A 22,342-nucleotide genomic window follows, 5' to 3' on the forward strand; every position below is an offset into this window, starting at 1 on the left:
TAAAAATTTTCCTGTCCTCTCTGATTCTATCCTTTTCCATGATGATTCTAAAGGCCAGGGAGCAGTGGTCACTGTCACTCAGATGCTCACCCACTGGGAGATCTACGACCTGACCTGGTTCGTTACCTAATATTAAATCTAGTATGGCATTCTCCCTAGTTGGCCTGTGAACATACTGTGACAGGAATCCATCCTGGACACACTTAACAAACTCTGCCCCGTCTAAACCGTTGGAACTAATCAGGTGTCAATCAATATTATGGAAGTTAACGTCACCCATGACAACAACCCTGTTATTTTTGCACCTTTCCAAAATCTGCCTCCCAATCTGCTCCTCTGTATCTCTGCTGCTATTAGGGGGCCTATAGAATACTCCCAGTAGAGTAACTGCTCCCTTCCTGTTCCTGACTTCCACCCATACTGACTCAAAAGAGGATCCTGCTACATTTCTGTAGCTGTAATTGTATCCCTGACCAGTAAAGCCACCCCTCCTCCCCTCCCCCCCCATCCCTTTTAAAGCACTGAAATCCAGGAATATTGAGAATCCATTCCTGCCCTGGTGCCAGCCAAGTCTCTGTAATGGCCACTACATCATAATTCCATGTATGCAAGCTCTCAGTTCATCACCTTTGTTCCTGATGCTTCTTGTATTGAAGTACATGCGCTTTAGCCCGTCTACCTTACTACCCTTACACCCTTTATTCTGTTTCTCTTTCCTCAAAGCCTCTCTATATGTTAGATCTGGCTTTACTCCATGCACTTCTTCCACTGCTCTATCGCTCTGGGTCCCATCCCCCTTGCAAATTAGTTTAAACCCTCCCGAACCATGCTAGCAAACCTACCTGCAAGGATATTGCTCTCCCTGGAGTTCAGGTGCAACCCATCCAATCTGTACAGGTCCCACCTTCCCCAGAAGAAATCCCAATCATCCAAAAATCTGAAACCCTTCTCCCTGCACCAACTCCACAGCCACGCACTCAACTGTCATCTCCTCCAATTCTTACCATCACTGTCACGTAGGACTGGCAGCAATCCTGAGAACGCCACCCTTGAGGTCCTGTTCTTCAGCCTTCTGCCTAGTTCCCGAAACTCACACTTCAGGACCTCATCCCTCTTCCTGACTATGTCGTTGGTGCCAACATGTATCATGACTTCCGGTTGCTTTCCCTCTCGTACCAGGATGTCGTGCACTCGGTCAGAGACATCCTGGACCCTGGCACCCAGGAGGCAACAAACCATGAGGGTTTGCATGCAGCTGGGACTTCAAAATGGCTTTTGCAGGATGTTGGTGCTCTGCAAGGCAACTGCTTAGTCTGCAGCACTGGCGAGGAGGCCACATTGCAAGGCCTGAATGCATTAGATAGGTTGGAGAAGGCACATGAGAATCTCTGCCTTACCTGGAAGAGCTGCTAATATCCCTGTTTGGTGGTGAGAGGGAAGATGAAGGGCTAAGTGTTGCACCTCCTCTACAGCAGCACAACTATTTTGGGATGAACCTGTGCTCTGTGCGCAATGGCTATGTTGAGCGTCTAGTTCTAGTTACCTGTCACTTTAATTCCCCTTCCTATTCCCACAACAACTTGACTCTCCTTGGCTACATCCACTGGCATTGTGAGGCCAAACAGAAATTGGAAAAGCTGCACTCCATATTACGCCAGGGTAGTCTACAGCATGTTGGATCTGGTGATATTGATCCGGAGGTTCTTCGCAAGTCAACAGTGAGGTGATTAATGCTATTTTATTAAGTATTACAAGAACAAAAAGCAAACAAAGAAAAATAAGTTGTGATCAGCTCATACCGAGAATAAAGATAAAAGTGCATTCTATTGAAGAGATGTAACCTATGAAATGGTCATATTCAAGTGGCATGACAGCTGTTGCAGAATCTTCCATGCAGTGAGATTTCTTCTCCTTTGTTTTACGTTTCTTATCACTTCCCCCACTTGATTTCAATTGCTCTTCATCCCTCTTTTATATTCCAGTTCGTCTTCTTCACCTATCTCCCACCAGCTAATTGTTCTAATTGTTCCCCCTTCACCCCTTCACCTGACTTCACTCCCCATCCTACACACCTCATCATCACCTTCCATCCTCCGCCTCACCTCGCTCTCGCACTTCCGTTTGTTGGCTATCTTTCCTTTACACCCTCAGTCCTGATGCATAGTCTTGAGTCAAAACATCAACAGATGTTATTCTTGGTAAACCCATGGCTGCTTGATTGTTAGTGTGAGCTCAGTAAGCTGAAACACCTGCCTCTGTCTCTTAGATTATAATCATATTCCTGCAATGCAAAGGCTGCATGTTTTGAAGAAAATGTGTGACAGTTTGCATTTACATGTAGGCTATAGCCTATAGACAATATCAGTTCTAATTATACCCAGCTTTTTTTCGTATTGCTTCCCGTTACACAGTAGAGATATTCATCAAACAAGCAGAATTTAGTAAAGTTCTGGCAGTTGTAAAAATCTGAAGACTTTCATTGCAGGAAGGTTTGCTAATGCTGCATCGCTAGAACAGATAGTGGTGCGGTTGTGGAGAAAGATGTTGTTAAGCCTACATACAAGGTCAGGAATCAAAACATTGAGCATGGTGAGACTAATGTTCTGAGCTGCATTTTTTTTTCAGTGCAAGGAGTATTGTAGGAAAGGTGGATGTGCTTAGGGAGTGGATCAGCCATTAGTGAGACTTGTTTGCAGGAGGGGGCAGGACCAGCAGCTCAGTCTACCGTGGTTCCATTGCTTTGGATGTGATAGAGTGGGAAGGATAAAGGTGAAGGGGTGACATTACTGGTCAGTTAAAATGTCATGGCAGTGCTCAGACAGGAGAACTCATCCAGTAGAACTTAATCAGAATCAGAAACCTTTATTACCGCCAAGTATGTGAACACATACAGGGAATTTGGTGCTGATTTCCCTGAGCTCTCGCTGTACAGAATCAAAAAGCAAACAAAAAAATAGTGCAAATAATCATGAACTATATACAATGTTCATATACCTGTGTATGTACAGGTGGACTTGGTTTATAATAGACTAAAATTCAAGTGTTCATAAGACTGATGGCATATGGAAAGAAACCGTTCTTGTACCTATTTGTCTGGGTATAATGGGTAGAACTGAGGAATGAAAAAGGTATAAACACATTAATGGGATTATATTATTGATCATCCAATAATCCACGGGATTTGGAGGAGTAAATTTGTAGAGAGAATGCAGACTGTTTCAAGAAATCTAAGATTGTGATAACAGGTGATTTTAACTTTCCACATATTGACTGGAACTCCCATACTGTAAAAAGGCTGGATTGGAAAGAGTTTCTCAAATGTGTTCAGGAAAATTTCCTTAATCAGTACATAAAAGTCCCAGCTAGAGGGTGTGTGATGCTAGATCTCCTATTAGGAAATGAGGCAGGGCAGGTGACAGAACTTTCTGTAGGGCCCCTGCAATTTGTGGACAAGATGAACTTTTCAGCTTGTGATCATATTGCCATTAGTTTCAAGGTAATTATTGAAAACGATAGGCCCAGCTCTGGAGTTGTGTTTGTGAGTTGGAGAAAAGTAAATTTTGATGGAATCAGAAAGGATCTGGCAAGTGTGGTTTGGGTTAGGTTGTTTTCTGGCAAAGCTGTGCAGTACTTGGTAAGTGGGAAGCCCTCTAAAAATGAAAAATTGGGAATACAGAGTTGGTATGTTCTGATCAGAATAAAAGGCAAGGATAATGGATTTATGGAGCCTTGGGTTTTTGAGAGATATTGAGGCCCTGCTTAGGAAAAGAGGAGGAGGTACATAGCAGGTATGGGCAGGTAGAAACAAATGAGGTGCTTGAGGAGTATAAGAAATGCAAGAGAACTATATATATATTCAGATCAAAAGGTTAGCAAGGAACAAAATTAGTCCTCTGGAAGATCAGCATCTTAATCTCTGCGTGGAGCTGAAAGAGATGGGGAAATCATAAATTGATTTTTTAAAATCTGTATTTACTCGGGAAATGGACACAGAGTCTATAGATATGAGGAAAAGCAGCATTAAGGTCATGGACCCTATTCAGATTACAGAGGAGGAGGAAAATTAGTGTGGATAAATCCCCAGGGCCTGACAAGCTGTTCCCTTGGACCCCATGGGAGACTAGTACAGAAATTGCAATGACCCTAGCAGCGATACTTAAAACATCCTCAGGTGCAGGTAATGTGCCGGAGGACTGGAGGATAGCTGAAGTTGTTCTGTTGTTCAAAAAAGGCTCGAAGAATAAGCCATGAGAGTATAGGCTGGTGAACCAGACATCAGTTGTGGTGTGGAAAACTTACTGGAAGGTACTCTAAGGGACTGGATATACAGTATAAATATTTGGATGGCAGGGACTGATTAGGGATTATCATCAAGGGTTTGTGCGTGTTAAGTTGTGTCTAGTCAATCTTAGAGAGCTTTTCGAGGAAGTTTCCAGGAATGTTGATGAAAGCAAGGCAGCGGATGTTGGCCACATGGACTTTAGCAAGGCTTTTAACAAGGTCCTGCATGGGAGGAGGGTCAAGAAGGTTTCAAGATGATGAACTAAATTGGATTAGATATTGAGTCCACAGAAGATGCCAGAGAGCGGTTGTAGGTGGCTGACTCGTAGACTGGAGCCCGGTGAGTAGTAACATGCCACAGGGATCGGTGCTGGCTCTGTTGTTGTTTGTCATCTGTATCAAAGATCTCGATGACAATGTGGTAAATAGCACCACCAAATTTGTGGATGACACCAAGATTAGTGGTGTAGTGGATAGCAAGGAAAAATGGCAGATGGAATTCAGTGCAGACAAGTGTGTAGTGTTGAGCTTTGGGAGGACAAACCAGGTAGGTCATACACAGTAAACACTAGGGCTCTGAGGAGTGTGGGAGGACAGAGGGATCTGGGAAATCAGATTCATAATTCCTTGAAAGTAGCATCATAGTTAGATAGGGTCATAAAGAAAGCTTTTGGCATTTGGTCATCATATATCAAAGTATTGAGTACAGGAGGAGGGATGTCATGTTGAAATTGTAGGAGATGTTGGTGAGACCCAATTTGGAGTATTTTGTGCAGTTTAGGTCAACTAACTACAGGAAAGATGTGAATAAGATTGAAAGAGTACAGAGAAAACTTACAAGGCTTTACTGAGACTTGTGGACCTGAGTTATAGGGAAAGGTTGGATAGGCTAGGTAGGAGTTTGTTGCCTAGAATGTAGAAGATTGAGGGGAGATCTGATAGAGGTATACAGAATTATGAGGGGTGTAGATAGGGTAAATGCAAGCAGGCATTTTCCATTGAGGTTGGTGAGACTACAACGAGAGAGCATGGGTTGAGGGTAAAAGATGAAACATTTAAGGGGAACATGAGGGGGAACTTCATCACTCAGAGGGTGGTGAGAGGATGGAATGAGCTGCCAGTGCAAGTGGTAGATGCTTGGTCGATTTCAATATTTAAGAGAAATTTGGATAGGTATATGGATGAGAGGGGTATGGAGGGCTCTGGGACAAGGGCATATCAATGGGACTAGGCAGATTAATGGTTTGGCACAGACTAGATGGGTCAGAATTGTTTCCATGCTGAGGTGTTCTGTAACTCCATGCCTCTAATTGGAAAGTCTAAACTTCCTCTACAATTGAACTTTTCCTGGAAATTTGCAGGAAATCTAGTACTTGAGTAAAACATAGGCTCTGTGATTAGTTTGCTCAGTCTAGTTCTTGTGATTATCTGGCATTTTTATTAAAGCTTATATTATTTACATTGACAATCCCTGTGTATTTTATTTTTGTACTCCATCTGAGCCATAACATATAAAATAATTGACAAGATCAAGTTATATAATGTATAAGTGTAGATTATGTATTCAGTCTTGGCCATTGCCTGTTCATTTCCCTCCATAGGTACTGCCACTCCTGCTGAGTTCATCCAGCCTTTTGTGTGTGTTACTCAAGATTCCCTACATCATCCAAATCCTTTGTGTCAATGTACTATATAAATGTATTTTCAACAAATAGGTATTATGTTTAATTAAAAGTACACACACTGGCCACTTTATTAGATATACCTGTGCACCTGATTGTTAATACAAATATCTAATCAGCTAATCATGTGGCAGCAACTCAATGCATGGAAAGCATGGAGACATGATTAAGAGGTTCTGTTTAAACATCAGAATGAGGGAGAAATGTGATCTAAGTGACTTTGACTGTGGAATTATTGCTGGTGCCAGGCACCTTGGCTTGAGTATCTGAGAAATTGCTGATCTCCTGGGATTTTCACGCACAACGATCTCTACAGTTTACAGAGAATGGTGTGAAAAACAAAAACAAACATCCAATGAGCAGTTCTGTGGGTGATAATGCCTTGTTGATGAGAGAGGTCAGAGGAGAATGGCCAAACTGGTTCAAACTGACAGGAAAGTGACAGTGACTCAAATAACCACGCATTACAACAGTGGTGTGCAGAAGGGCATTCCTGAATACAGCACACGTTGAGCTGTGAAGTGGATGGGCAACAGCAGCAGAAGATTGAACATTCACTGAGCAGCCACTTCATCAGGTACAGGAGTTATCTAATAAAGTGGCCACTGAGCGTATGTACAGTACGCTGGAAAGCTCCTTCACCTGTCACTCTTTGCAGTGTGTGGTTTGAAAAACCACGGAAACTGCTCTTTCCTTAACAAGGTTTAATGCAACGTTCGCTCATTGACCATTTTTGTACCTAAGCCCACGTACTGTATGTGAACTAATGAATGGAATATTCATTGTGAGAAAATGATTCTGGAGGTTGTTTATGAGTCTAAGAATGATATAGTACACTGACTTATGACTCACCGTCCCCATTTTCCGATGTATAGAAATCTAATATTTAATAATGATAAGTAATGTCTTCAGTGAGTAAGGTTTATTTAAAGTTTTCCTGCCTGCTTCTCATTTGCTTGATTTGCATCAAACTACAGAATCATTGATTTCTTGTTGATTAAACATTTTGGAAATAGTAATCAATTGTTCTTTCCATTGTATATGGATTAATGTCAATAAAGCATGTTAAATGTAGTAATTGAAACCTTAATAAATAAATATCTGGCTGTTTAGTGAGCCATAAAATATGAAAGGTCACGTTATTTACATGGCATCACTCTGACAAGACTGGAAGCAATATAGAAAAATAGAAACATAGAAAACCTACAGCACAATACAGGCCCGTCGGCCCACAGAGTTGTGCCGAACATGTCCCTACCTTAGAAATTACTAGGCTTACCTATAGCCCTCTATTTTACTAAGTTCCATGTACCTATCTAAAAGTCTCTTATCGTATGCGCCTCCACCACCATTGCCGGCAGTCCATTCCACGCACTCACAACTCTCTGAGTAAAAAACTTACCCCTGGCATCTCCTCTGTACCTACTCCCCAGCACCTTAAACCTGTGTCCTCTTGTGGCAACCATTTCAGCCCCGGGTAAAAGCCTCTGACTACCCACATGATCAATGCCTCTCATCATCTTATACACCTCTATCAGGACATCCCTCATCCTCCGCCGCTTTGAGGAGAAAAGGTCGAGTTCTCTCAACCTATTCTCATAAGGCATGCTCCCCAATCCAGGCAACATCCTTGTAAATCTCCTCTGCACCCTTTCTATGGCTTCCACATCCATATACTTTCTGGCTAGACTCTGAATTGGGAGAGTCACTCTCTTCTTTTCAAATACTTCAAATATTACGTCCATACAAATGATTACTTTTCCTTTAGGAATACAGAACTAATCCAGGATTCCAGTGTTACCACTAAGGGTACAGCATGTTTTAAATACAAATGTACTTAATATAATGGGTGTTGAAATTTGTTTCAAATGTTTACATTAGTTCTGAGAGAAACAAATTTCAGACTAATTACTATTGTCCCTCTGTCAAAAGGACCAGAGTAGCAGCAATTCATTCTGTGTATTTTAATTGTTATTAAAAAGTCATCCTTAAGCTAATGAAGGTAGTATATTGTCATCAAAAAATACTACCTTGACAAACTCTTCTAATTCTCTATGCAATACAACTTTCTCTTTGTTCAGGAGCAAGGTTTACCACCAACTAATCTCAGGAAGTATAGAAGCCCATCTCCATGTCAATAAACCCAGGAGATGAAGACAGATGGCTGAAATCAGCGTACTGTATTTGGAGTGGGTCAGAGAAAGTTCACGAGAATAATTCTGGGAATGAAAGGGTTAACATATGAGGAGTGTTTGATGGTTCTAGCCCTGTACTCACAGGAGTATAATAGAAAGAGGGGGAATCTCATTGAAACCTATCCAATATTAAAGGCAAACAACAGGAAGTCTGCAGATGCTGGAAATTCAAGCAACACACATAAAAGTTGCTGGTGAACGCAGCAGGCCAGGCAGCATCTCTAGGAAGAGGTGCAGTCGACGTTTCAGGCCAAGACCCTTCGTCAGGACTAACTGAAGGAAGAGTGAGTAAGGGATTTGAAAGTTGGAGGGGGAGGGGGAGATCCAAAATGATAGGAGAAGACAGGAGGGGGAGGGATGGAGCCGAGAGCTGGACAGGTGATAGGCAAAAGGGATACGAGAGGATCATGGGACAGGAGGTCCGGGAAGAAAGACAAAGGGTGGGGGGGACCAGAGGATGGGCAAGGGGTATATTTAGAGGGACAGAGGGAGAAAAAGGAGAGTGAGAGAAAGAATGTGTGTATAAAAATAAGTAACAGATGGGGTACGAGGGGGAGGTGGGGCATTAGTGGAAGTTAGAGAAGTCGATGTTCATGCCACCAGGTTGGAGGCTACCCAGACGGAATATAAGGTGTTGTTCCTCCAACCTGAGTGTGGCTTCATCTTTACAGTAGAGGAGGCAGTGGATAGACACGTCAGAATGGGAATGGGATGTGGAATTAAAATGTGTGGCCACTGGGAGATCCTGCTTTCTCTGGCGGACAGAGCGTAGATGTTCAGCAAAGCAGTCTCCCAGTCTGCGTCAGGTCTCGCCAATATATAAAAGGCCACATCGGGAGCACTGGACGCAGTATATCACCCCAGCCGACTCACAGGTGAAGTGTTGCCTCACCTGGAAGGACTGTCTGGGGCCCTGAATGGTGATAAGGGAGGAAGTGTAAGGGCATGTGTAGCACTTGTTCTGCTTACACGGATAAGTGCCAGGAGGGAGATCAGTGGGGAGGGATGGGGGGGACGAATGGACAAGGGAGTTGCGTAGGGAGCGATCCCTGTGGAATGCAGAGAGAGGGGGGGAGGGAAAGATGTGCTTAGTGGTGGGATCCCGTTGGAGGTGGCGGAAGTTACGGAGAATAATATGTTGGACCCGGAGGCTGGTGGGGTGGTAGGTGAGGACCAGGGGAACCCTATTCCTAGTGGGGTGGCGGGAGGATGGAGTGAGAGCAGATGTACATGAAATGGGGGAGATGCGTTTAAGAGCAGAGTTGATAGTGGAGGAAGGGAAGCCCCTTTCTTTAAAAAAGGAAGACATCTCCCTCATCCTAGAATGAAAAGCCTCATCCTGAGAGCAGATGCGGCGGAGACAGAGGAATTGCGAGAAGGGGATGGCGTTTTTGCAAGAGACAGGGTGAGAAGAGGAATAGTCCAGATAGCTGTGAGAGTCAGTAGGCTTATAGGAAACATCAGTGGATAAGCTGCCTCCAGAGACAGAGACAGAAACATCTAGAAAGGGGAGGGAGGTGTCGGAAATGGACCAGGTAAACTTGAGGGCAGGGTGGAAGTTGGAGGCAAAGTTAATAAAGTCAACGAGTTCTGCATGCGTGCAGGAAGCAGCCCCAATGCAGTTGTCGATGTAGCGAAGGAAAAGTGGGGGACAGATACCAGAATAGGCACGGAACATAGATTGTTCCACAAACCCAACAAAAAGGCAGGCATAGCTAGGACCCATACGGGTGCCCATAGCTACACCTTTAGTTTGGAGGAAGTGGGAGGAGCCAAAGGAGAAATTATTAAGAGTAAGGACTAATTCCGCTAGACGGAGCAGAGTGGTGGTAGAGGGGAACTGATTAGGTCTGGAATCCAAAAAGAAGCGTAGAGCTTTGAGACCTTCCTGATGGGGGATGGAAGTATATAGGGACTGGACATCCATGGTGAAAATAAAGCGGTGGGGTCCAGGGAACTTAAAATCATTGAAAAGTTTAAGAGCGTGAGAAGTGTCACGAACATAGGTCGGAAGGGATTGAACAAGGGGGGATAAAACCGTGTCGAGGTATGCAGAAACGAGTTCGGTGGGGCAGGAGCAAGCTGAGACAATAGGTCGGCCAGGAGAGGCAGGTTTGTGGATCTTGGGTAGGAGGTAGAAACGGGAAGTGCGAGGTGTGGGAACTATAAGGTTGGTAGCAGTGGATGGGAGATCCCCTGAGCGGATAAAGTCGGTGATGGTGTGGGAGACAATGGCCTGGTGCTCCTTAGTGGGGTCATGATCGAGGGGTAAATAAGAGGAGGTATCCGCGAGTTGTCGCTGTGTCTCGGCAAGGTAGAGGTCAGTACGCCAGACTACAACAGCACCCCCCTTATCGGCGGGTTTAATAATAAGGTTAGGATTAGTGCGAAGGGAGTGGAGAACAGAGCGTTCCGAAGGAGCGAGGTTGGAATGGGAACAAGGTGCGGTGAATATTAAAGGCCCCAGATAGAGTGGATGTGGAGAGGATGTTTCCTATAGTGGGCGAGTCTAGGACTAGAGCGCACAGCCTCAGAATAGAGGGACATCCATTTAGAACAGAGATGAGGAGGCATTTCTTTAGCCAGAGGGTAGTGAATCTGTGGAATTTATTACCACAAATGGCTGTGGAGGACGAGTCACTGAGTGTACTTAAAGTGAAGGTTGATAGGTTCCTGATTATTTAGGGTGTCGAAGGTTACGGGGAGAAAGCAGGAGAATGGGGTTGAGAGGGATAATAAATCAGCCATGATGGAATGGAGGAGCAGACTTGATGGGCTGAATGTCTTAATTCTGCTCCTATGCCTTATTTTTAAAATTATTTTTGTAAAATGAGTAATTTGTTCTCAGAAATGAAAGTAACCTAGAATGAATATTACAATTTGTTTTATAGGAAGCATTAAATAACCATTGACAATCCATATTGTAAGGTGTTCTTCAAGAAGACTAAACTTTCTGAGTTGATGCAAGCTATAATTTCCATCCCAGAATCTCATTCTTTATATGCCTCACTCAAAATATTATTCAAAAAGCTTTAATGGGCATTAATAAGAGCAGGTAATAACAGTAAACCTCAAAATCTTAAACAATGATGATAACTTGCCCTAAATCGAGAAGAGTTTGAAGAATATCAAATGCATTTTAAGATACTTTTTATAATATTGCATTATTTCAAATAAACTTCACTAACCTCAGCAACATTCATGAAAAGGATGAGTAGTAAATGGTTAGGTGTAAGTTAGCAAATAATGAAAGAAATGTGCAATAACTTATATAAGGAGAATTTGACAAAGGGTTTGAAAATCAAAATTAAAACTCTTATGATTTAACTTTGATGCTTGATCTAGGTATAAGACTGACTATGTGGCCGTGGCAAAATTTGAAGGTACTCATGATCGCTAGTGGGGTTGTTCATAAAGTCTTTGAGTACCTCGAGTTCTCTGTTCTGCTACTTTATCTATGATACATTATCTATGAGTTAAGGAAGCAACCCGTCTACAGGATTTTACTCTATGAACTGCAAGATAAACTGTGAAGCACAGATGCATTAAGCTCTGCTTAGTGGGATTTAAACCATAAAATATATCATTGACAATTTTTCTATCTTCTCAGAGTGGTTAGCTTGGAGGGCTATGGTCTCAGTGCAGGTCAATGGCTTTAGGCTGTTTAAATGGTTTTGGCATGAACTAGATGGGCCAAAAGGCCTTTTCTGTGCTGTACTTCTCTATGACTCTCTATGCAAAGTTTTATCAAGCAATTACTTAGATACTCGAAGCATGAGCAGACATACCAGTAAAGACAACTGTGATGTTTGTTGCACCGGCTTTCCTGATTTCAACATTGTCAGCGACGTTAAATAGCTCACAACCATATGATCCGGAGTCATTCACCTTCAGATGCCGTATTGACATTATTGCTGTGTAGTTGCCACGGTCCCACATCAACTGAAATTGGTCAATTGCTGTAATGTTTTTTGTCTTCAGATTGATGTCTCCAAGTTTGCATTTGTCCTTACGTGTGTACTTGTACCATACCAGACTCGTATCTTCAGTGATTGTTTCATTGGAAAGTTGACAGAAGATAGTAGCTGATTCCCCTGGGTTCTTCTCAATATTCTTTGGGTACTGTGACAGAATATAGGGTTTACCTACCAATAAAAACAACAGAGTTATTCACAGTTTAGGAAGCTCAGTTTTTCCATTAATGTGGTCAATTATCAGTCCCGTTAAATTTATTCAAAGAATCAACTGATAATCAAAATAAATCAAAAGCAATGTGAATGATAATTGGGAATAATTCTTCACTCACTGACTAATAAAGCAGCATAATTCATAATCTCTGATGGCCAGATTAAATGTTTATATTAACATCTATGGTATTGCATTTTTCTATAATTAAAATCAATTCTTTGAATAAAGTGAAAGTTCTGTGCAAAATATGCAGAGCTGTATGGAAATAAACTGCAGATACTGAAAATCTGATTTGAAGGCAGAAAATTCTATAATACTCAGCAGTACAGGCAACATCTATGGAAAGGCAACCTGAGTTAAATTTCAAACTAAAGAGTCTTCATCAGATGAGGAAACAAGTTCACTTGAAGTTGCAGATAGGGTGGCAAATGGATAGATAGGGTAAAGATGAAGACATCTTTGAAAGGATGGGAGAAGGGTTGCCATGCAGATAGGCTATAGACGTAATCATGCATTTAATAGGTTAATGACGGCAGTTGAAGAGAACAGGAACAAACAAACTGTGATATGATGGCAGAGTGCAAACAACTCAATGTAAAAATGCAAATGCATAGATGATGCTAGTGCAGGTGGATAAATCGAGTTAATATTATGGCTGCGAAGTGCTCCGATGCAAGGTGAAATGTTGTTCTTCAGACTTGCATTGGACCACAAGATAATAATGCAGGAGGTCGCAGTTAGAAAGGTCTAAGTAGGAGTCAGATGGAGAATAAAAGTCACGAGCAATAGGAAGCCCTGTTTTTCTAATACCTCATTGACTGAAATGCTAACTCAGTTTCTCTCTCCACAGATGCTGCCCGACCTGCTACATATTCCCAATATTTAATGTTCTTGTTTTTACAAATAGATTTCAATTATTCTCCATTTCCATCTATTTCTAAAATGGATTTGGATTGTAAAATTAGCACTGGATGTAGCATACTATAGATGAGAAATGTTCCTCAAATATGTGAGGCTGATTTAAATAGGATTTCAGTAAAAGTATCCTTTAATGTTAAATAAAATAGAGTCTATTGAATAAAGATTGAACTTGGGCAATACATTTTGAATAGTCAAGAGGTGCCATATTAAGCAGATGATTTTCTTTTAATACTTTATGGTACTATTGTTAAGTGACTAACGATACCTGACATTAACTGACTGACATTTCCACAGTGGAGGGATTGATGCTAGCTTTTAGTGATGGAGCCCATTTACTTCCAGTGTGGTGCAGCGTGTTTGTTTTGTGAGTAGCTGCCAACATATTACAAATAAAAAGTGGACAACTTGAAGTGCTGTGCGTTTCTGTTTTCAAATTGTTGCTGCTCCAGTTTGATAAAATTGTATTAAAACAATGGTATTAAGTATTCTACAGCACACACACACTAGTTCTAGGTTAGTGAAGTACCCTGTGTTTAGGATTTACCAGGAAAATGTCCAGTATGAATATACGAACTTCAAAGTAATATCACACCCTTTAAGAGCAAGATATGGAATTGATGAATGGTTATCAGGTCTTCAACAATCCTTCATTGACAGTATAGCTTGTGTAAACATTTATATATGTATTGTTAGCATGTTGAAATTTAATTTACAGATTAGTTGGTACGAGTATTGATTAAGGAAAAAGATTGGCATGTTCAATGCACAGAAAATATTAACTACCTAGTATAAGCTTTGGCCCCGGAGGAAACTAAATAAGAAGAAAAATAGATGGCTGTTGAGATAACTAACATTCTTTGACTTAAAAGTTCTAACACTGTTCACTGAGCTCAACAAGCAAGTGTGTGCAGCACTGGTTACCAGGAATAGTGAAGGCACATTCCTCTGCAGAAATAGAATAATCACAGCATGCAGCTATAGAGAACGGAGACTCTAACGGAGACTCATAAAGTCATAGAACCATACAGCAAGAACACAGACTCTTTGGCTCAACCCGTCTGTGCTGATCAAGTTGCCCATTTGTGAGGGTGGTTGAATTGGTGCCATCAGAGAATGCGTATTAGGAAGAATCGAATAAGCAAAGGTTATCAGGAACATGGTAAAGCCAAGTAAAGGGAAAGTTCACAACTGCATTACCTAGGAGAATCAATTAAAGTATCTACATAGCTATAGTTGCTTCAATAACGGACTAAGGTAACAGTGATTAATGAATATTAATTAGACTATTGCAGTAGCCCATAATGGAAGTCATACCTTTAACATGCTGCCTTTCAGTCAGATTTCTGATTTACTTCAAAACAGCTATTTCATCAAGTTTTTGTGATAATTCAGAAAAATAATGTATTATGCTTGAGAATGATGAAAACAGACAGAGGATATAAAGTATGTGCTTAACCGTTGAAAATACATAGTTAACAATGGTCTTGAATGCTATCATGTTGGAAAATATGACAGATAAAATTTGAAGCTGCAATGTTCTCGGATTTCTCGCTTTTGATGAATGATTAACAACAACATGTAAATCCAAAATACCCCGTTGAAATGACTGCCTGCACTTGGCATTCTTCAGATTAGTGTTTTTAAAAAGTTAACCTGTATTTATATTTGTTCTAGACAACACAAAACTGTTCTAAACACTGTTGCTTGGCGGCTAACAATGATAAAATAGAAACCAAACTAATCATTGTAAAAAGTTGTTATTTTAACATAACCCCAATAATGATCTTTAATGTGAACCACAGCGAAGTAGTCTTAATTAGATTTCATTACCTTTTCTTTAGCTATCCCAGAGGCTTTTGAGCAATTTTGGCAACTTATTGCCAAATTCTTGAATTATTTGAGTCAAGGTTGCCTACATGTGAGATTCAATTTTCTTAATGTAGATTGAGAGAGATGTTGGATTCAGCACAGCTTTAAGTTCACTTGATCTCAATTGTAGATTGCAAAACTTTAACTGCACTGTTGTTTTATACATGGAACACACTTAAATCCAGTTATTCTGCTGATTTTTCACTTGGGGGTTTGATGGTAAGCAAAGCAGCAAGGGAGATGACATGATTAAGGGTCTTCAATTTGAAAAGTGAGCTCTGTTTCTCTTTCCACAAATGGTTCTTGATCTGTTGATTGTTTCCAGCATTTTATTTTTATGACACAGATGACTGTGATCAGATTTTAAAGTGTGAGCATCAAAACTTATTTACTAAATCAATTTGGAAACCCGACATTTTCAAACATGCATGCCCATGAGAAGAGAGATATGAAACTCTCTGCATATCACAAAATGTTTCTTCTAATAAAGAAAACCATCAAAATCGGGTCAAACTAACACTGCCATTTGGTTTTATATACCACATCTCATGTGTACTATTTTATTGCTGTGCATAGGCTTAAGTACGTGAGATGCAGACTGTTTTTATTTGTTTATGCATTGAGATAAAATGTAGAACAGGCCGTGCTGGCCGTTCGAGCCACGCCACCCAGCAACCCCCGATTTAACCCTAGCCCAATCACAGGATAACTTACACTGACCAATTAACCTACCAATCAGAACATCTTTTGGAATGTGGGAGGAAACCGGAGCACCCGGAGGAAACACATGCGGTCACGGGGAGTATGTACAAACTCCCTATAGACAGCAAAGGGAAATGAACCCAGGTTACTTGTACATTTCCTATTTTTAAGAATTAAATCAAAATGCAGCTACAATATATCACTGTTCAAGTTACCTTAAATGTTCTGAAAGTGAAAAGCACATAGCAGATTTTAAACAAAGATGATGGCGTTCTCTCATTTCCAGAAACTATATATTTATATAACTATAATAAATGTACTTGAATGGTGATAGGTTTCTGGCCTTGATATTCTGCCAGAAATATTACATTTTGAACAAAATTAGACAAAGATTGTGCCTTCAGCAACTATAACGCATTTATCCCATACCCAAAATAATCTCAATAAAAATCTAAATATTAGACTACAAAGGTTGCTCAGAGCATGAACAAGACTAGGCACAGTAAAATATGTTGATGTTCTGGCGATCATGCTTTTGATCTTGGAACTGTATCTATTATTAGCATAGGTTTCCTGTCAAAATATTACTGAGAATATTAGCGCTCACTGTTATTTAAGGTTAAATGACGCAGAAAGCTCAGATGACAGATAGATAAGGGAATGCATGTCAACGGCATTTCTCTTAAGTTATGGTGCTTCACTGTTAAGTTTGGGAAAAGGGAATCTCATAAATTGTATTGAATGGCTTGATTTCTATATTTAGATGGAGTGTACAGTGCCATTCATTTCTATTGTAACCATTTTAGATGTTTTAACATATAAGTTAAAACACTTTCTCACTTTTTTGTTGATATTATTTCACTCATCTAGTCTTTCTTATCTAGGTTAACTTCTCTCTTTATATTTCTTTAAAATTGAAATCATCACTTTTGTCTTTCTGAAGAAGGCAGAAGGTAGTAGTGCAGGATGTTATTCAGATTGGAGACCCGTGATGAGTGGTATACCATAGGGTTCAGCGCTGGGAGAATTGATGATTGTCATCTATGTTAGCAATTGGGACGACGGTCTTGTTAACGTAGTTAGTAAACTTGTGGATGATGCTAAAATTGGTGGTATGGTAGATAGTGAAGAGAGCTATCTCAGATTGTTAAAGGATCAACATAAATTGGGGAAGTGGGCAAACGGAGTCTGGCTTAGCCAGGTAAGAGTTATTGTGTTTTGGTCAGTTAAACCAGGGCAAGACTTGCACAATAAGTTTCAGGGCCATGAAGGGTGTTATAAATCAGCAGGTACAGGTATATTGTTCCCTAAAGGAGACAAAACAGGTAGTTCATCATCATCATCGTGCCGAGTCATATGACGGGGGCGATCATGGTCTTATGTCTAAGATTGTTCTTGACACATTTTTCTACAGAAGTGGTTTGCCATTGCCCTCCAGTGCCAAGTTGCCAGTGCCTTCTTCTTTACAAAATGGGTGACCCCAGCAATTATTAATACCCTTCAGAGATTGTCTGCCGGGCATCAGTGGTCGCATAACCAGTGCTTGTGTCATGCACCAGCTGCTCATATAACCATCCACTATCTGCTTCCATGGCTTCATGCAGCGCTGAAGCCAGCTAAACAGGTGCTACACATTGACCATGAGCGACCTGCTAGTTAGCAGAGGGAAGGAGGACCATACACTTCCTTTGGTAGAGATGTATCTCCACTCCACCACCCTACACTGGTGGATAAGATAGCATGTGGCATGCTTCCCATTGTCAGTCATGGCACTGAGTATTGGATTTGGGACATCATGTCACAACTGCACAAGTCCTTGGTTGTGCCACACTGAGTCATGCGCTCTTCTTGTCACCCAACTATAGGAAGGACTTCATTAAGCTGGAGATAGCGCAGAACACATTCACGCAGGTATTACCAGGGCAGGATGGCCTGAATAATATAGAGAGGCTGGATAGACTGGGATCTTTTTTCCTGGAGAGTAGGAGACTGAGAGGCAACCTTAAAGAGAAGTATAAAATAACAAAGGGGCATGGATAAGGTGGATAGTCATAGTTTTTTTTACCCCAGAACAGGGAGTCTAAAACTAGAGGGCATAGATTAAAATTTGAAGGAAAATATTTGAAGAGTACAATTGGGGCAACTCATTCCACACCGAAGGAGGTGGATACATGGAATGTGCTGTCAAAAAGAAACTGGAAATCCAGTTAGTTAGAAAAGGTTCAGAGGGAAATGGGCCAAATACAAGCAAAGGGGACTAACTGGAAAAGACATCTTGTTTAGCATGGACGAGTTGAGCCAAAGGTCCTGTTTATGCATAACTCTATGACTCTAATATTCTTTTCTTTCTTTACTATATTTGTTTTATTTCTTAAAATGAAATCAATCAGATCACATATTACATTGCTGGCCTCATTTACAGAGTTCAAATCTGCATAATATACCACAACGAAGCTGCAGAAGTACTATTTCCTGCAAATGTAGGTTAGTGATTACTATATATTTAAGAAAAAAAGTAAGAACATAATTTATAACATCCTTCTGGATTGAAAAGTTTGAAAGCACTCTCAAAAAGCATCGATAAAATTTATTGCAGTTATTTTACATTTTTCATTACAAGTTTTGTACGCTGACGTGGTGTGATACTTCAGTAATGGCTTTTTCCTATTCATTAGTGTTGAGCAAACCACCTCATTCAAAGAGGAGAACAATTTTTGTGGAAAAAGTTGCAGTTAAAATTGTTGGTTTTAAAAGTTCGTAATAATTTAGGGATATATTTTTATTCCTTCTGGTTTACCTAAGGGAAGCTTGCTTTACCATATCAACACACCTTTCTTTTATATTTCATGTTGCAAAAGGAGAGGCATAGCAGATTTCTCCATAGAACTGGATATTATGTTTGAAAACAAACAGAGCTTTTGTCATGTCAGAAATTTGTTGTAGAATGACTTGGTGAATCTCTAACAGGAATACGTATCTGAGGTAAAATTCCAACCAATGTTTGACATTGTACATAAAGTGAGGACTTGAATTATCTGCTTTCTTTCACATTTTAACATTGTGAAAGCACTTCGTAAACAGTGAAATACAGTACTACTTAAGTGCAAGGTAGTAGAAAGAGGGCCTGAAAGATGTCGCACAAGTTAATAGGGCGATAAAGAAAGCTTATGGCGTGCTTGTCTTTGTTAGTTGAGACACCGAATTCAATAGCTGGAAGTTATGCTGTAGATTTATAAAACTCTGGATGGGTCACATCTGGAGTATTACATCCGTTTCTGGTTTCCTTATTATAGCAAAGTCTTGGAGGCTATGGAGAGCGTACTAAAAAGATTTACCAGGGTGTTGTAGACACAAGAGGTACTACAGATGCTGGAAATCTAGAGCAATATACACACAATGTGCTGGAGGAGATCAGTAGATCAGGCAGCCTCCATGGATAGAAATAAACAGTCAACGTTTTGGGCCATGACCCTTCATCAGCGCTCAGATGCTGCCTGGATTAGAGGGTATATGCTATAAGGAGTGGTCTGCAGTGGTGGGAGCTGAGGGGAGACCTAATAAAAGTTTACAAAACTATGAGAGGCCTAGACAGAATAGTCAGCCAGTATCTTTACCCAGGGTTGAAATGTATGGGGCATGCATTTAAGATGAGATTGGGAAAGTTCAAAGGAGCTGTGCGGGGTCAATTTTTATCTTAATTAGTTCAGCACAACATCATGGCCTGAAGAGCCTGTTCCTGCACTGTACTGTTCGTTGAAGTTGGTTTTTAGTTGATTAATTAATTTTTATGTTAAACTTTGTTGTTTGTAGACTTATGTGGAGTCAATTTAAATATGTTGAATATTTTCTAGAAATTCAGTCCTGTTTGTATGTTACAACCACGTCAGTGTGTTGTACTCTGCTTCCAGAATCTGTTCCATTTGGAAGCTAGAAACTTCAATGCTGATGTGTACTATTTAGCTGTATTAACTGCGGATGAATACCTAGGTATTACTATTCATGTTGGAACTTAAACTATAAATGAATCATAAGTAAACTCTCCTTCAATATATTCAGCCTGACCTCTCTTTATCCACATTCTTCCCTTTGTGCTCTGATTTCAAACACCCACACAGGGGTTTTCTCTGACTTCTGCATTATTCGTGAAATCTAAAACTTGCCCAGAATCTCATTCCACTATTAAAGCAACATATTGATGCCATATATTGTACTCTGGCCCATTCCAAAGAAGTCAATGGAACTAAATTTCTGAGAGAGAAAACTGGAGGGCATTGACTTAGGACAAAGGGTAAGAAACTTAGAATGGTTTTGAAGAAACCTTTCTCACTCAGGGAGTGGTGGAAGCAGAGTCGCTGACTGAAGTGTCCAGGAGAGTGTGGGAATCATCTAGACATTGAAGGTTGTGGGCCAAGTGCTGGAAGACGGGGTTAATAAGGATGAATACCCACTGGTCAGTGAGCACATGGTGGGCCAAATAGCATGTTTCTATGTTGTTTGATTTTCTGTGATTAAGTGAAATGCAGTACTCTGCACGTACAAATATAGAGCATTAAGCAACATAGATATGGGATTTGGTCACTTTCTTACGCTTTCACATAAGGCTACGTGCAGGGATTTGAAGTGTACTCATTTTTCCTGGTGTAGGTTAAAAACACATACTGTATGCTTTCACACATCATCCCAATGATTATAGTTTTGGGGCCGAGGGGCACCTAATTCTACGTGAGATATTCTTCCATGAACAAAGCTATGTTTTCCGTCACCCTACCCCAATTTCAAACTTTCTCATGTGTTTTCTAATCACAGCACACCAGTAAGTCAAAGAAATACTGTGACACAGTTTTCAACTGAACCACACCATGGAAAGAAACAGCAAGGGGAAACGATACTGTTTGTCATCCTATTTTACTCGCAAAATGAATCTAAAGATGTTTTAAACATCTGATAAACTCACATATGTGAATTGTATGTCTCATTTAATGCTAAATTAGCATTAAATTGAGTTCTTTCACCTACCCATTATTCAGTTATATTGATTGAATCAGTATTATCTGGCAACATATTTCAAATAGCGACACTTTTTATTACTTATGAAGTCATATGCAGTATATTACATTAATTCAAGATCACTTTGCCCGTTGAGTCTGCACTCAGAGATCTCCTGCTAATCCCATTCCCCCTTAGTATATATTAATCAATAAAATCAGAATCTCAAATGTGCGAGAAAATCGGCAGATGCCGGAAATCCAAGTAACGCACACAAAATGCTGGAGGAACTCAGCAGGCCAGGCAGCATCAGTCGACATTTGGGGTCAAGACTCTCCATCACGGCTTGGCTCGAAATAACAACTGTTTACCTTTTCCCGTAGATTCTGCCTGGCTTGCTGAGCTCCTTCAGCATTTTGTGTGTGTTGGTTCAGAATCTCACATGCAATGAGGTATTAATCGCATCAAAACACTCATTATACTTTGTGAGGTAAAAATTCCTTTTTGTGAAAATTTGAGAATCACCAAACCTTTGTGCTTAAAGTCAAAGAGGACTGATTTTGACCTCAGTAATTGCCCTGACTAATGTTATTGCATGAAGTCAGTACATCTTTGTCAAATTCCACACTTCACTCTTTATGAACAACTTCATATTCCAATGGAATTATTGCTAAATTAGAAAGGAGTCTAATGAAAGTGCATGTTGGCGTATCTCTCTGTAATACCTACGATAACTTGCAAATAAATTTCAAGAAACAAAAAACATTTTCTTACAAAGATTATGAATGGAATTTACTCAGCATTAAAGTAAAGAAAGTAAAAGTGGTGAAGAAAATCTACCTTCTTTAAATTTTACATTCCTCCTCCACATTGAACATGTCTGAAGTTCACAAAATAAAACTTGCACTTACCCAGAACATTTTGCCTCAAGGTCACAAAGAGTGCTAGAAAGATTTGCTGAGCAAACAGTAGTATAGCCATCACTTTCATTGCTTCAGGGAGGCCGGGCCCATGGATGAGTGGAGCTGTCTGAACACTGCACTCAGTGCTGAGGAACCTTGCAATTTAGTTTCCTCCACAAGTGAGTTTAAAGGCATGCCTTGTTTGCAAATATGAAACACCACCCCCACAAAGTGAAGCCAAACCTCCTTGACGAATGGGATGATTTGAAAGTCTCACAGCCTATTTTCATGTGGCACAATCAACTGAGGGTGGCCTCTGACATGATGTGATCCTCCTAATAGGAAGTGCACCCATTACGATAGCAAACCCCAAGCTATTAATTCTTGAAACAGGTAGCACAGTTATTGTTCTATCTATCCATGAACATTGCCTAAATGTTTTTCCACAATGACCCGAACCACAACAAAAAAAACCCGATAATTAGGTGATCTCTTTGATGGAATATCCTTCTTGTAGAGATTGTTAAGCAATAAACCGTGCTGTGCTTGAACATGTCCAACAGGGACTCCAAAATACCCACCTATGATAAAACAGAAGGATCGAAACTCTGATATT

General features: G+C 40.5%; 1 protein-coding gene across 3 annotated transcripts in view; it reads right to left on the reverse strand.

The window, feature by feature from the left end:
- Nucleotides 1-21,864, reverse strand: part of LOC134345231 (uncharacterized) — a 46,307-nt gene extending 24,443 nt beyond the window's left edge. For all 3 annotated transcript variants that reach the window (XM_063045563.1, XM_063045562.1, XM_063045561.1), the window contains exons 1-2: nucleotides 21,736-21,864; nucleotides 11,947-12,303 (exon numbers count right to left, since the gene is read on the reverse strand). In XM_063045563.1, the coding sequence (XP_062901633.1) occupies nucleotides 11,947-12,303; nucleotides 21,736-21,814 (436 nt within the window). In that variant the 5' untranslated portion in view covers nucleotides 21,815-21,864. The remainder of the gene's footprint in view (nucleotides 1-11,946; nucleotides 12,304-21,735) is intronic.
- Nucleotides 21,865-22,342: the final 478 nt, after the last annotated feature.

The sequence above is a fragment of the Mobula hypostoma genome, chromosome 4 (assembly GCF_963921235.1).
Source record: "Mobula hypostoma chromosome 4, sMobHyp1.1, whole genome shotgun sequence".
NCBI lineage: Eukaryota > Metazoa > Chordata > Chondrichthyes > Myliobatiformes > Myliobatidae > Mobula > Mobula hypostoma.